This window comes from Spinacia oleracea, chromosome 1 (genome assembly GCF_020520425.1).
Source record: "Spinacia oleracea cultivar Varoflay chromosome 1, BTI_SOV_V1, whole genome shotgun sequence".
Lineage (NCBI taxonomy): Eukaryota > Viridiplantae > Streptophyta > Magnoliopsida > Caryophyllales > Amaranthaceae > Spinacia > Spinacia oleracea.
In genome coordinates this window covers 90,247,308-90,263,054 of record NC_079487.1, presented here as the reverse complement: position 1 = coordinate 90,263,054, position 15,747 = coordinate 90,247,308, and the positions used below count along the sequence as shown (strand labels likewise).

General features: G+C 40.2%; 1 protein-coding gene across 1 annotated transcript; it reads left to right on the top strand.

Moving 5' to 3' along the window:
* Positions 1 to 1,131: 1,131 nt before the first annotated feature.
* LOC110777117 (uncharacterized) lies at positions 1,132 to 4,425 on the top strand. Its single transcript, XM_056834294.1, has 6 exons — positions 1,132 to 1,942; positions 2,047 to 3,160; positions 3,266 to 3,517; positions 3,626 to 3,925; positions 4,003 to 4,114; positions 4,201 to 4,425. The coding sequence occupies exons 1-6, from the start codon at positions 1,132 to 1,134 to the stop codon at positions 4,423 to 4,425; spliced, it is 2,814 nt and encodes a 937-aa protein (XP_056690272.1).
* The last annotated feature ends 11,322 nt before the right edge of the window (positions 4,426 to 15,747 follow it).

Here is a 15,747-nt window from a genome sequence, read left to right as displayed (position 1 = left end):
TGTGCTCCTGTAAGCATCAACTTTACAAATCTTCTTGATCTGATTGCCTCTTACTCTGTGATTTTATGGTATTTTTTTCTAGAATTACGACAAATGTAGAGTAGGTTGTTTAGAATTACCTTAGAATACAGAATAAACGTACTGAATTCCTTGGTGTGTCTTAGTAAATATCACTCATATATAATATCTCCAGGTGTGCCTTAAGACGTGTTATTGTGGAAATCCTAGTTTTTGGGGGTCTTTAACAAGCAACAATTCACTGAACTTTTTAGAGTCATTAATATATATAATACAACTGCTGACTGGACTTTGTAAGAACTGACTGAACTTTTAAAAGGAGAACAGTACGGACCTTTTAAAACAGAACATGACACTTTTGACAGAACCTGACTTTATGAGACAGAACTGGACTGAACCTTATTATATCTTGGATTGTAGGGTTAGGGTCAGGGTTGGGCTGCTGGTTAGGTTTGAATTCTTGATCACTAGTGCAGCTGTGTGGTTTGTGTTTAGTAGCAGTTTGTAAGTCTGTTGCTGCTGTTGCTGTTTAACTTGAAGGTGTATTTGTTTTATCTTTATCTTTTGCATTCAATATATATTACAATCTTAATATAGCCTTTGATTTGAGATATGAATTATTCCAGTCAATTACTAATTGAATCTGGCCATTTGGCACAAATTGAAGGGGATAACAAACAGATAGAAGACTCTAGTGAAGAGCAAAAGGCTTGCGTCAGGTTGAGTTGCACTCCCGTAGACGAACCAGGTGATTAACATAATCATAGATTGATATTATGTAATTAAAAATGCGTGACAAAGTAGTCTTATTATATTTCTCGTGAATTTGTGTGAAGTATCATGTTTAAATATTATGCATTTCTATCCTTGTCGCGTGTTCCTATTGTTGTATGTTGTTCAATAAAAGGCTGCTACCCTTCGTAGAATTCTAGGATTTTGGCTGTCAAGTTCTAGATTCTAGGATTTTGTGTGATAAGGTTACTTTGTGGATGTGCGTGTTCTAAGGGTTGTCTAGGCTCTTTTGTTCTTGTGTGTACGTACTTTTGTTCTCTTGTTTGTATGTGTGTTCCTTACTAAAAAAATCCTTGGAATAAACTATGTTTTTTTTTAGACATGGATACTAGTTGGATTGATTTACGCAATGGGGATCCTGCTTATTATAATGGTTGCATGAAATTCATTGAACATGCAAAGGAGACTCTTATTCATGGAAAAACCCGATGCCCGTGTAATAAGTGCAAGTTAAATAAATGGCATTCCGTAGAAGATGTTGGAGGACATATTTTGTTAAACGGTTTCCTTAAGAAATATAGAAAATGGGTTTTCCATTGTAGAGTCGATGAAGGGAGAAATACCTTTGAAACCCCTAGTGATTTAGGAAATGCAGTAGGTCAAGATGACATGGGGGGGTTGCTAAGAGAAGCCTTTGGTGTTGACAATTCAGAGTCTGATAATGAATCCCAAGACATGCACGAAAATGAAGGTTTATTTGACATGCACGAAGAGTTTAATTTTCATTGTGAGGTAAATAATGAACTTCCATCAAGTAACTCTAGTGAAGAAGATGTTAAGTATAAACGACTAAGGGAGGTTGCCGATGACGGTCTATACGAGGGATGCACTACTTTCTCAAAGTTATCCTTTATTTTACACTTGTTTCACCTTAAGTGTATGTTCCACTGGTCTGCAGAGTCATTTACTAAATTGCTTGAACTTCTAATAGACGCATTTCAAATTAAGGAGTTTCCATCGTCTTATTATGAGGGAAAGAAGATAGTGAACGATTTGGGGTTAGGATATGAGAAAATTGATGCATGTCCAAATAATTGCATTTTATATTGGGGTGTATTTGCAGAAAAAGATGAGTGTCATGTTTGCCATACATCAAGGTGGAAAACAGTGAAAGAAAAGGAGAATAATAAAGGTGAGAAAGGAAAAGAAATATGTAAGAAGGGCGAGCCAGCTAAAGTAATGCGATATTTCCTCTTATACCTAGGCTAAAGAGACTTTACATGTCATCTAAAACAGCTGAGGATATGAGATGGCATTTTGTCCATGAAGATGATAAGATCTTAAGGCACCCGTCGGATGGTGAGGCTTGGAAAAGTTTTGATAAAAGATATGTAGAATTCGCCGAAGATCCTCGTAGTGTTAGATTAGGTCTAGCTAGTGATGGTTTCAATCCATATCGTCTAATGAATACCAATTATAGTACATGGCCGGTGATTTTGATTCCTTATAATTTGCCACCGTGGCTGTGTATGAAGTCGTCATCATGCATTTTGTCCTTGCTTATTCCCGGTAAACATAGTCCTGGGATAGATATTGATGTGTATTTGCAACCATTAGTCCACGAGTTAAAGTTATTGTGGGAAGGTGTAGATGCCTATGATGCGCATAGTGGAAATAAATTTAAGATGCGAGCAGCCTTACATTCCACTATAAACGACTTTCCGGCATATGCTATGTTGTCCGGTTGGAGTACAAGAGGTTACAAAGCTTGCCCTACATGTGCCCATGATACTAGTTCATATTGGTTTGGCGGAAAAATGTGCTACCCAGGGCATCGAAAATGGTTGCCAATTGATCATCCTTATCGTTCTCAAGGTCATTTATTTGACGGGACAAATGAATATGGTATTGCTCCGGTCCCTGCAAGCGGGACAGACATTTTGGAGGAATTAGATAAGGTTAAGTATGTTTATGGACAGTCAAAGGAAAAATCTAAGAAAAATTCTAAGAAAAGAAAGAGACAACAAGGTGAAACTTCTCATGATGAGCCGGATGATGGTGATGGTGGTGAAGAGGAAGCCAATAGAGTTATTTGGAAAAAGAAAAGTCTATTCTTTGAGTTGGAATATTGGAAACATAATCCGCTAAGACATAATTTAGATTTTATGCACATCGAAAAGAACGCGTGTGACAATGTGATAGCAACTCTTTTAGATATGGATAAAAGTAGAGATGATAAGCAAGCAAGACAGGCTCTCAAAGAGAAAAATATAAAATCTCATCTTTGGCCAAAATCTCATCCTAATCGTGTTAATGACTATTTGCCTCCCGCTAAATACACCATGTCTATTGAAGAGAAAGAACGTTTTTTAATGGTCATAGAAAAGCTTAAAGTTCCCGATGGATACGGGTCTAATTTGCAAAGATGCGTGAATATGAAGCAACGTAAACTTATAAATTTGAAAAGCCATGACAATCATATTCTAATGTAAGATCTTCTTCCTGTTGCTTTAAGAGCATCGAATGCCACAAAAGTTATTGACTTGATTGAGGAGTTGTCCGACTTTTTCAAGAAGATTTGTTCGACCACTATTCATTCTGATGACTTAGATAACATTCAGTCAAAACTTATTTTGACTCTTTGTGAGATGGAGAAAGAGTTTTTACCAATATTCTTCACAATCATGGTTCATCTACTAATTCATCTGGTGGATGAGGTCAAACTTGGCGGGCCTGTTCAATATCGATGGATGTATCCCATTGAAAGGTCAATATCTCAAGCCTTAATTTTATATTATTTTATCATTTCAATTAAAATATATATTCACTATATTTATCTTTTTATTTCACATTCACTTTCTTCATTCTATAAAAGGTACTTGGCATTTTTGAAATCTCATGTAAGCAATAAAGCCCATCCTGAAGGGTCAATTGCGGAAGGATACCTTTTATGGGAGACGATTACATTCTGCTCTAGATATTTAGAAAGTGTCCAGACCATATTCACCCGACCGAAAAGAAATGAAGATGGTGTTCTAGACAACAACACCTATTTATATCATTCGGGTTGTCGTGTGGTAGGAAAGCAAGAAAACGCTCGTCTAGATGAAAAAAGTTTAAGACAAGCCCATCGCTATGTTTTGCTTCATTCAGATGAGATGAAACCTATTCTTGAGTAAGTAGTGTCATGAGTTAAATTAGAGTTTACCAACTATTAATTTTCTAGTAACACATTTTTTTCAATGTTTAAAGTGCTTTCATATGCCAAAAACGACAAGAGGGTCAATTTGGAGAAAGCCAATTCAACGAAATTATTGAAACTGGGTGGATAACCAATGAGTTCACTGAGTGGTTGCGGAATCAGGTTATATGTCGTAACCTTTTGGATGTTTTTTGTTTTGTGTTTTTTTTTAAATTCGTGTTTAACAATATTTTTTTTAACAATTTTAGGCCTATAACATAGAGGATAGTACAACAGAAGGAAAGTTGAGAAAAGCCTTGGCCTATGGATTAAGTAATCACAGTAAAAGATTTAAAAGCGTCATTATCAATGGCTATAAATTTGATACTGTGGATTGCGAGCGATTTCGAAAGACACAAAATTCTGGAGTTTATGTAGAAGCAGATGGGCAAGAGTATTATGGAAGACTCCAAGAAATATTCGAATTAGATTAATATGGTTCCTTCAAGGTTATATTGTTTCGTTGTGATTGGGTTGATATACATAGGGGTTTGAAAACATACCTGTGAGGGGGTCGAAAAAGCGCGAGGCTAATGCGTGACCTCGTCCCTCGTGGGTGTGACGATTCTTTTATTCAATCAAGTGTAATTGGATTTCCTGTGAGTATACACCCAATTGACTAGTAATATAGGAGTCGCCATTCACTTTTTAACGACAATGAGAAAATCTGACAAAACCCGGTTATAGTGACATAAAGGGAGTGCAATTATGTTTGACCACGACGGCCGTAGGTTCCCTTGTGATCCCTGGTGTGGGGATCTCTCAACATACACCCGCAAGGTAGAGATTGAGGGTTCGGGGGACTGTAACTACCGAGAGGAGTACTTCGCTCGTCGATAACTCCAGAGGCAGGATATCCTTACTAGCTCAGCATAAATAATTGAAGGGACATGCGTTAACTATTAAACTAATCTGAGTTGATTTTAGCAATATGCAACATATAATACTAATTCGATCGTGATTATCTGATTTAAATAGCATTAAGGGACCTAGCATGATAATCCGATTTCCCAAAAATATTATATTTGTTAGGCGTGATAGAACAATCAGATTTAGTTAGTTTAACAGTTCATAAAAAGGGCGAGGAAAGCAGTTAAATCATCGAAAAGGGACACATTACGACGCACCCTTGAGAGGTGCGTCACGGTTCTCAGAAAACTAACCACTTTGACTTTGCTATTTCTCCTTTTTATTTAACGAATCTCAATTATGGGACAGGATACGTTCTGTTCGATTTATGGATCGATTGCGACAGAACGCGTGAACAGTTTCGCAGCGTGAGGCTTAGGCTAAGGGTTGGAGTCAATACTCAGAATATAATTATGTGTTGTTGTGTGTCTTTCACGTCGAATTTAGGGGTCTATTTATAGGGAAGAGTTCGTGGAAAGATAGAATTGCGGAGTTCTAATCCACAAAGAATTAGGAAAAAACACGTACCCAAGTATTTTCAGCGCCCAGGCCTGGGCGCCGAAGATTTCGGCGCCCAGAGCCAGGCGTTGAAAATAGGGTCTGGGCTGTTTTCTTTAGTCAGATTCGGATTCCTGAAATCCGTAGAGTTTGAGATTTAATCGAGTATTTTAGCGCGTATCAATTTTATGACGGAATGCGTCTGGGCCCGTTACGAACTCTAGGCTCGTTAGGATTTTAATTAATACGTAACTCTTATTTCCGAATCTTATTAGGAATAGTTTTCTATCTCATTTAGGATTTATGTTGGAGGTGCAACACCTAATTCTGACAGGTTTCTATCTTTTATGACTTGCCACTTTTAGAAGCTACCCTTTACGGCAGTTACTATTTTTAGCAGGTTTCCATAAATAGCAGGTTTTGGGTGAAATGAAATGGGGAATTGAGATTCGTTTATTTTATAGGAGATGCGTTGTCAAGTGGAGATTTATGCTTTCATCATCGAACCTTTCCCTTTCGGGAATGGGGACAAAAGTAGGTGTCTACAGTTAGCCCCCACTTTGACTGAGTCTTGGAGTAAGACGATGGTCAAAGTATTAGACGGAGTGCGTCACACAAGCCATGGTGTATGTGACCTGTTTTGCGAGGGTCTCACGAGCCCCCAAGTGACAACATTTGACTTAAGGGTCATCACTTGAAGTGTCGACATATCCCTCACGTGTCATTGGGATTTGTCAACTGATAGTATAGAAACTTCCTCACTTTGTCATTGGAAGGATCTAAAGGTGCGTAGAAACTCCCTCACTTTGTCATTGGGAGTAGCTACAGATGTTTTCAAAATCAAAGCTATAAAGTGTAATTGGGCCTCGCCAAGCCCAATCACGAGGTAAAAAATGTTTTTAAAGATTCTCATTTTCAGGGCTAGCTAAACCAGAAAACCCCCTTGTTTTTATGGGACGTAAAACGAAGGAAAATCCAGCACATCGCTCTTTTTTCGAAAAAATGGAAAACCAATCCTTTTAATTTTTGTAAAAGGGAAAACCAGAATAAGTTATCGCTGCAGCGACTAAGGACCTGCACGGTTAGTGATGCAGACCCCGCCGGCTAAAGATGGCGAGCCTGTCCGCTAAGGGTGGACACCCCGTCCGATAGAAGTGGACGAATCTGTTTTTTGAATTTTGAAAATAAGGACCTACGCGGTTTGTGACGTAGACCCCGCCGGCTAAAGATGGCGAACCTTGTCCGCTAAGGGTGGACACCCCGTCCGATAGACGTGGACGAATCTGTTTTGAAGTTTGTTTGCTTTTTTTTTGAAAATAAGGATCTACGCGGTTTGTGACGTAGACCCCGCCGGCTGAAGATGGCGAGCCTGTTTTAATTTTGAAGACTTTATTTTTTCGAAAACTGAGGACCTGCGCGGCTAGTGACGCAGACCCCGCCCGCTGAGGGTGGGCGAGCCTTGTCCGCTAAGGGTGGACGTCCCTGAATTCGTTTTTTCGATTTGGGAACTCGCGCGGTTGGTAACGCGATCTTGCCGACTAAAGATGGGCAAGTTCCTATTTCTTTGGTTCTTTGTGATTTCTTTTGAGAATTTCTTTTTCTTCATTCTTGCAAGAGCGAATTCTTTCGAGGGACGCTCGAATTTAGTTGTAACCTGAACATGGGCTGACAACGTGTTCAGACGGATCTTTGTCTTGCGACCGTCTGCTTTCGTGATTTTGAGTTGGTCTTTACGGCTCGACTTGGTCTTTGATCAGAGGACCGTGCACAAGTGTCAGTGACGTCCTTTCGATGAGGTCGAACCTGTTGTTGTTCTTTTTTGAGATATCCAAACATGATATGGTGTATGGCGCAGTCCGGGAATGTGATTTTGATCGCGCGCTCCTTGTTGGAGTCTATTTTTTCGCGAGCCCCCAAGCACTGGGGCTCGTCGGTTGTTTTTTCGCATCTTGTAATCATGTTTGGGGTCATGCTCGTATGTGCGAGCAACCTTTTATAGTAGTGTGCTACTTTAGCGAAGCCGTGGAGTGCGACTTTAGTTTTCAGGCGACATCTGGTTTTAGCTTGGCCCAGATTAACCCTTTGACAGACAAACATTTTTTATTTGGAAAACCAATAACTTGACGACACATATTTTTGGTGTTTCGAAGAATGACCATGATATTTAACTTGTTTTTTTTGAAAAGTGTACATAAGCATTTTCTGAGACGAGTCTAAGTTTCGACCAAGTTTTAATGTTATATTTTTTCTTGCTTATTTGGGAGCTAAAGGTGCTTTGGGCTTGATCCTACTTGCAATAGGGCCTCGTGTTTAGCAACACGGTCTTAAGTCCTTTCCTGTTCCGTGTTTTGTGAAATCTGGGCCTTGGGCTGCATTTTTTGCGCCCAAGGCCAGGCGTTAAACATTTCGGCGCCCAGCCGTGGGCGCTGAAAGTCCTTTCCTGGTAATATTTGACTTTCGGATTTCCTAACACGTTTCCGAATGGGATCAGGATGTCATTGGGTGCGTTCAGCTATATATAGGGGCTAGATACGTCCCTATTTTCTACTACTCTCAAATTCTTTCTTTTCCTTTTGGTGTGCTTTAATTATTCATTGCTTTTGCCATGTCGATCCCTACTTTCTCACTCCAACGGACTGTTAGGCGTTGGCTACGGGCCCTTACTCCCACAGAAAAAGCTTTGTTAAAAGAATACCACTTAGAGGCACTTTTAGGCTTACAACAAATTAATATTGATTATAACTTTCTGCATGCTGCCCTAAGCTTTTGGGACTCCGATCATCATGTTTTTGCCTTTCGGGGCAACGAAATATGTCCTTTGCCCGATGAATTTGCTGCGATCCTTGGTTATCCTACTAATGCTACTCCTGTTACCCCTGGCACTATTGAAGAGGGTAAAACAACCATAAGGGATTTCCTAGGGCTAGATGATAACATGTTTGCTGAAATTGTTGTAGATGATAAGGTTAACTTGGCAAAACTTGTAAAACACCACTTTAGGCCTAGTAAGAATATGACCGAACAGAAATTGAATATTCGAGCCCTTGTATTTTGCTTGTTGAATCATTATTTGCTATCGAATAACAATGGTGAGTTCGGTGATATAAGGTTGATCCCCTTGATTAGCCAGATGGAAAGTTGTTATTCTATCATGCCGTTGGTTGTTGCCGAGACTTTGCTGAGTGCGGATGAGTTGAAGAAGGATGCCAAATCCGAACATTTTAAGGGAAGGCCCCTATTACTGCAGGTGATCGATTTTTTCCTTGCGCACGTATACGTCCCTTTTGCATTTTTTTTTTTTGCCTGGGGCTGAGTTTTAGCGCCCATGGCTGGGCGCTGGAGTTTTCGGCGCCTGGTCCTGGGCGTTGAAACTGCGCCCCAGGGACCATTTTTTTCATTCTTTTGATTCGATCGTACCTGTTTTGCAGATTTGGCTTGCGGAACGGCTTAGACTTTTGGAAGCTCCTGCCGATCCTAAACATTATCGCCCTATAGCCTTGGGTAACCGAAAATACTTGCACCAAGGCCAGGACGAGGCCGAATGGACCTCCTTTTTTACTTATGGCATTTGTTCTATTAAGTGGGTGGTACCATGGTGGGGTTTGACTACTATGACAGGGGGTTCTGATGTATCGGTTTATGTTTCTTTGTTGGGGCTATCTCGTCCTATTTATATTTTCCCATACCGAGTCATGCGTCAATATGGTTTAAGGCAGACTATCCCCTTTTCTGATACGGTACCACCTAAGGTAGCGGCCTTTTCACAAACACGGGTCTTAGCGTGGGCTAAGTATTATGATGGTCTCCCGCGTTGGGCCGTAGCTACAAATGGCTTTGTGGGTCTTTCTGAAAACTACAAGTTGTGGATGAGCTCCGATGACAAAGATGTGAGGACCGAGGCTCGTAATGGGGAGCCGGCTGAGCTTTTGATACCTCGTATTCGTGTTAAGTATGAGGGTCCTGATTCTGCCAAACCTCGTACCTATAGTGTTAAGACTGTGAAAGCTCGTCCTGATTGAAAGCGAAAGGAAGTTCCTCCCCGTTCCAGTTTCAGGCCTAAAAAGATGCCTAACATGAAGGGGCCTGCTGTTGTTAAAAGAAATGCAAGCTCTCGCGGAGATCGTCGCCGGAACAATGTATGGGTTAGGAAGGCTCAGCCGCCTGTAGAAACAGTGGCTAGTCTAGTTGATGATAATAATCCTTCTCCCACCATTGCCTGTGCCCTCGAGGCTGAGCGGGCTATAACTGAGAATGTTTATGAAGCCTTGGCATCTTTGGAAGTTAGTGTCCAGGAGCCGGTTCTTATGGAGATTGACATTGGGGCAGCGCAGAAGACTGTGGGGGTGGATCCTGCGAATATTGCCCTCTACAAGACTTTATTTGATGATCCAGAAGAACTAGAGTAGTGTAGTTCTTGCTAGGGTGTAGGTGCCCTCCATTTATTTCAGTCGTGTTTGTTTTTATTTTTAGCACTCTGTTTTCCTTCTTATTATATTTTAATAAAGGCGTATTTTTAGTTTTCATTTTCATTTATTTTTGTTTCTCCTCTTTTTTATGTATTTTATATGTCTAACACTTTTTGCACAAAGAATATTTTTTTTTTATTTGGACCGAATCCTTGGTAAGGATTGCCTACGTATCTTGTCAGAATCAGGTCGCGCGTAGTTCTAGCTTTTGAACTAGTTCTAGTATGCCGGATTTTGGTAGATATGCCCTGAGGTGGAAACATATTACTTAGTCGGTCAAATGAGTGAAGTATTATCATTATTTTCATCTGCCATTTTTGCCATAAGTCGTGTAAAATATGAAATTCGAAATTCGACTAATTTGTATGGCTATATTCTTGGTTGGTAAGCCTATTTGGATACGTACTGTACCCCCCAAGTGTTCGTTATTTTTCCGTTGTGTGCGGACAAAATGACGAGCACTTCTGAAAAATATTTTTTTTTGTCAGGCAGAGAGTTTCAACGCCCAGGCTGGGGCGTCAGAAATTTCGGCGCCCAGCCCTGGGCGCTGAAAATGACTTGGGCGGTCAATTTTTGACGCTTTGCTTCACATGTTCTTGCATTTCTTTCTCTTTCTCTTTCTCTTTTTTTTTGTGCCTTGATATTTTGCTCGTATTTAAAGGCCAATTTTGAGGCTACTTTGGAGGCTTTTTGACTGTTAGCGTGAAATGCGTTTTTGTCCGAATCAATTTTTTTTCTATTCGTGACTCGAAACAGTTTTGAAAATGGGGTTAGGGTGCGGAAGTTATGAAGATCTTTGTGTAGGTTTTTGAGGTGTTGTTAGTGAAGGGTATGATGGAATCCATGTTTTATGAATCTGTTTTTTGGTAACATTTGTATTATTTTGGATTTTGATTTCCTTTGACTCTGGGTTGCATGGATTGACTCTTATGATGACACTGGTTTGGCCTTTTAGGTTTTGGGGATATGAATGGGATGGTGTGGTTTATTTTGTGGGTTTTGGGAATTGGTTCCCATGGCACTATTTCAAAACCGAGTGGGTTTTGTTTGTTGGGCCTGGAGTGGGCCGCCTCATTTTTTTTGTATTTTGCAAGTACATTTGGTGTTTATTTAGTGTTAGAATAAAATTTTTAGGAGAAATATTACGCCTTTATTGATTCGGAAAGTAAGGAAAACACACTGAAAAAAAACTGACCCATATTCTAAGGGGCCTTAGGACCATCTAAAGTCTCTATTATTTTTTCTATCAATCTAAAGAACTACTAGGCGCTTTTTACTAATGGTGCTCTATGTGGCTCAAGCCTGGGGTTTAGTCTCATGAAACTTCGGTCCTTCACCGGTACTCATCTTGAATTCCATTCCTTTTGCATTGACCCACTGATATGTCTTCACCCATCCATTCTCGACCTCTTCTAGTGTTGATGCAGGAGATATTAACCGGGTTGGATCGAAACCTTCATCTTGTAAAGCTAGGGTAGTCATCACAGTCTCGTTCTCCATAGGCCTCGATTCGTTAAACAATGTCCATAGAGCCTGGTTGTCCAATATTTCAGCTGTTTTAGTCTTGGTGAGGTGGGGTGCCTCATCCAAGGTGTGGCAGTCATGGAAAATTTCAAATCCGGGTTTTAGCAAGCCATCCTGAACGAAGGGTTCAGGGAAATCACAGCATGGGTGTTCTTCTCCTTCCCGAACGAACATCCCGTTAAGGGTCCTTTGATATGGGGGAAGGAGGGTGGTTTCTTTGGCTTTGTTAAGGCGTAGCTTAGATAGGCGGTCAGCAATATCTTCCTCCGTTGGTTCATAACCTAAGCCAAAGGGAGTAGATTTGTCCGGAAAAGGATGGAATGTGTATTCCTTCTTCCTTATGCCCAATGGGGTTCATGGGAAATAACCCTGAGCTAACAGCATTCTAGGGATGACTCGGGATGCATGCGGGTCTAGGAATGCTGGGTCATAATCTTCAATGAACTGGATTGTTTCTTCCATTTGAAACCCGTAAAGGTCGTCTGCAGTTTCGGCCGTTCCAACCATAGTGCAACTGACGTCGAGAGGAGGGGCGCAGATTTCTAGTATTACCCCGTTATGGTTAAGTTTAACCATTTGGTGCAAGGTAGAAGCCACACCTCCTAAGTCATGGAGCCAAGGTCGCCCCAAGAGGAGGTTGAAAGTGGGCTTGAGTCGATTATTTGAAACTCCGTGGTGCGTGCCACAGGCCCGGTTTGTATGGTAAGGTTGATTTTTCCCAATACAGGCCTTCGGGAGTTATCATAAGCTCGTACCCCTTGCGTGGAGGTTTGGAAGTCATCGTTTCCTAGCCCCAAGCAATGGGCGGTTCGCAATGGGCAGACGTTAACCGCCGAACCATTATCTACGAGCGTTAGGGGGATGTTTTGTCCTTTGCATCCAACCACTAGGTAAAGGGCTTTATTGTGAGCACCCCCCTCTTTGGGTAAGTCTTTATCGGTGAAAACTATGGCCTTTTCTCCGGCATCTCTCGTGACATGGCTAACCAATGAGTCAAGTGTGATATCTGTAGGTACTGAGATGAGGTCAAGTGAGCGAATAAGCTTTTCGCGATGTTCCTTTGAAGTACACATAAGATCCCAGATGGTAATCTCGGCCTTGGTTCTTTTTAGTTGTTTCAGGAGAGGATTTTCAATGACTTCCGCGACGGTGGCATGCCGTCCATTCTCAGGAGTTTGCCTAACCGGGATGTCGTCCATAGGAGGTGGGTGAATATCCGGTTGGTATATACTTCCGGATCGGGTGAGGTTGTCGACCTCGGGCTCCTGAGGGGTGGTGTCAATGAGAGCATACCCAGGCCAAGTTTCAGTGAAGAGGTCCTGGCCCGAGACTTAAGATAGGTAAATATCATCAGCATCATCATTCCACACACCGCACACTTCCCTCTCGATTCGATCCATAGGGACCACAGCGAGTGGTGCACCTTGAGGTGTAATATACACAGTGGGGTCGAAATTCTCTGGTTGGTCGAGAGAGATGTGACAAGAGCCGAGTGGGCTCTTGTTGTTGTTGGGTTTTCCAACGTTAGGGAGAGGTATCACTTCATCCTCTATCATGTCTTGGATCGTATGTTTTAGATTCCAGCAGTTTTCAGTGTCATGCCCATTTCCTTGATGGAATTTGCAGTAAGTACCTTCGACCACTAGTAGAAAAAACCCTTGTTGCAGCCCCCTTGTTGCAGCGTACATGTATTAATACGCTTCAATAACCAGTCGGTCAAGGCGGGTCAAACCCTTTGAAGGGTTATCGCAGCGTACATTTTAATTGTTCGCAGCGAAAGTGTATGTTGCAGCGTACAAAATAAAAGCCCGCAGTAACATCCAGACTTTGTCGTAGCGTACATGCTATTGCCCCCTGCAACAAGTCCGCGTTTCAAAATATTTTGCTGCAATAACGTTATTTCGTCAATAGCTTTTTCACTTAACAAAATATCTCAAAATTTTATTTCCCAGCGCTCTCTCAACTCCTTCTCTCCAAGCATCTGGCCTTCGAACTCAGCCGTCGAACTCAGCCGCCGTCGAACTCAGCAGCCGTCGAACTCAGGCGTTGCTCGGCCCTGCGTCGCTGTCTTCGCCGGTGGGTCTGTGTTCTCGCCTCATCTCCCCCATCGCGTTCTGTTTTCGCCGTCACAGTCCCAAGTATTTCGATCTCTTACTCTCTCTTGCGCGAATCTGTTTGAGGAGGTATAGTTTTCCAACTTTTTGTGTTTGTTTTTCCCTAATTTCGTATTTTTAGGGTTTGCTTTCAGTCAATTCTTGATTTTTCCCCCAATTTCGTATTTTTAGGGTTTGATTACATAAATTATTCTTATTTTTTGTGTTAATTAATACATTTTTTTCCGATATTGATTGTTAGGGTTTGATTTTTTTTTTTTTCCGATTTTGATTGTTAATTTAACTTGGGGACATTTATATGACGGTTTATTAATATAATGGGGAATTCCTTCATTATTGCATTTTAGACTTCAGAGATTCATATTAAATGTATCAGTTTACTTGACTCAAGCTTGGTATGAAATGTGTGTGGATTATGATTGTATTGGACCATTGGTGTTTAATGTTTATGCTTCATGGTAATACATTGGGTTATAATGGTTTATGTTATTCAAGATTATATTCATTGACTGAAATAGTTGTTGTTGTTTAGCCTTGTTTTTCATTAAGAGATAAGCATGCTATGATTTGCTTTTCTGTTGTTGCTGCAAATTTCCCTACCTTTTTTCTTTAATAATCGAAATGTGTTGGTTATGAAGCCTATTACAGATCTTAATTACTGTTTTATTTATTTATTTTTGTGCAATTTTTGGCTAATTCTTTCAATTGGGTTGCTATTATATTTATCAAATGAGAAATTAATTGGTGTTGGAAAGTTAGCAAATGTGTAATTTAGTGTTGCACAGATTCTGGTTAGTTTCTACACTTGATACTCCGAGTATGTATTTTGGGTACGATAAAACTTTGACGTCTTTAATTAATGTTAGAGCTTAGTAAAACTAAAAATCAAACTATTTTTAATTACTTAATTTGATTTGGACATAAGCTAGATGAATCTATTTGGATGGTTGGTGTTATTGATATGTTCATGAAAGGGTGCCAAGTCCCCAAATTTCTCCAATTGTTGTACACTACGTGTATGCATGTGACATATAAGCACTATCAATATAGTCGAGTATTATTACATACTACGAGTAGTCAAGTATTATTATGTACTCCCTATATCGGTATATGATGTGTGATCAGTATCGAGTGAATTAAGCTAACATATTTGTTTACAAAACCCTCCAAAATTATGAGTTTATAGTGAGTGAAACCTAAAATCCAAAGTCAAACGCTGAATTTTCCGTGGAGCCAGTCCATGGAATATGAGATTTACAAGGCGACAAATGCACTCAAAAGCTATAACAAGGTATCTACGCATTTTTTCCGAATTAATATTTATAATTCTTACTTTGGCCGCACTTCAGGTGGGATTGAACTTGTGAACTCGTTATGCAGTGAGTAATATATATCTGATTTAAGTGTTGGGTTTTGTTTAAGGGTATGTATATATGCTTTAGTAGTAGCTTATGGCTTGGTAGTGTGGTGAACTGTGAAAGATCCTAGCTACTTGTTTTTAGTTGGCTTTGTATCAGTGTGTGTTGTGTACCTTGTAGTTTGGGTAACAGATACAATTTCCTGCTGTCTAGATACAGCAAACAAATGAATATCACCTAGTTGTTTCAGTTCATGGTTCAAACATCAGAACTTCAGAAGCTGTAAAAATGATCATGGACCTTCGTTTGAGGGTTAGTTGTACTCTTTTGTATCTGCTACATATACTAGATAGTTTTGTACAACTTGTCAATTGTGATGAATCTGTGGGCACTAATAGATCAACACCTGTCTTCCTATATGTACAGGTTCAGCAGTTCAGCCTGAGCTCCATGTTGGTAACCAAAAATAGTGAAAGAAAGGAATTGTTTGGTTTGGGACCATTCTAAGAGTTCGTCAGATTGATCATATACTACTTCAGTTTTCATCACTTACCGAAAAACTATACAGTTTGATCTTTGAGGTCTTAAACTCAGAACTCTTACTGATGGGAATTACAGGGGAGTGTCCCCCCTGGATAGCGGACACTAGTCTCACCACTAGAGTTCCCTGCCAGACTCACGTAGTTACAATAATTATAAACCTTGGTTATCTTTTTAATTTTGGCTGATGATTTAATTGAAGCAAATTTTTTTTTAGAACAACAATTTTACTTCACAGCCATTAAATTTAGGATATGTTCATGTTGCTGAGAGTTTTTTTGTTGAAATGGTAGAAGACTAACAAATTTCCTTTGTCATCCTGTCTTTGCTAAGTGTTTTTATTGGCT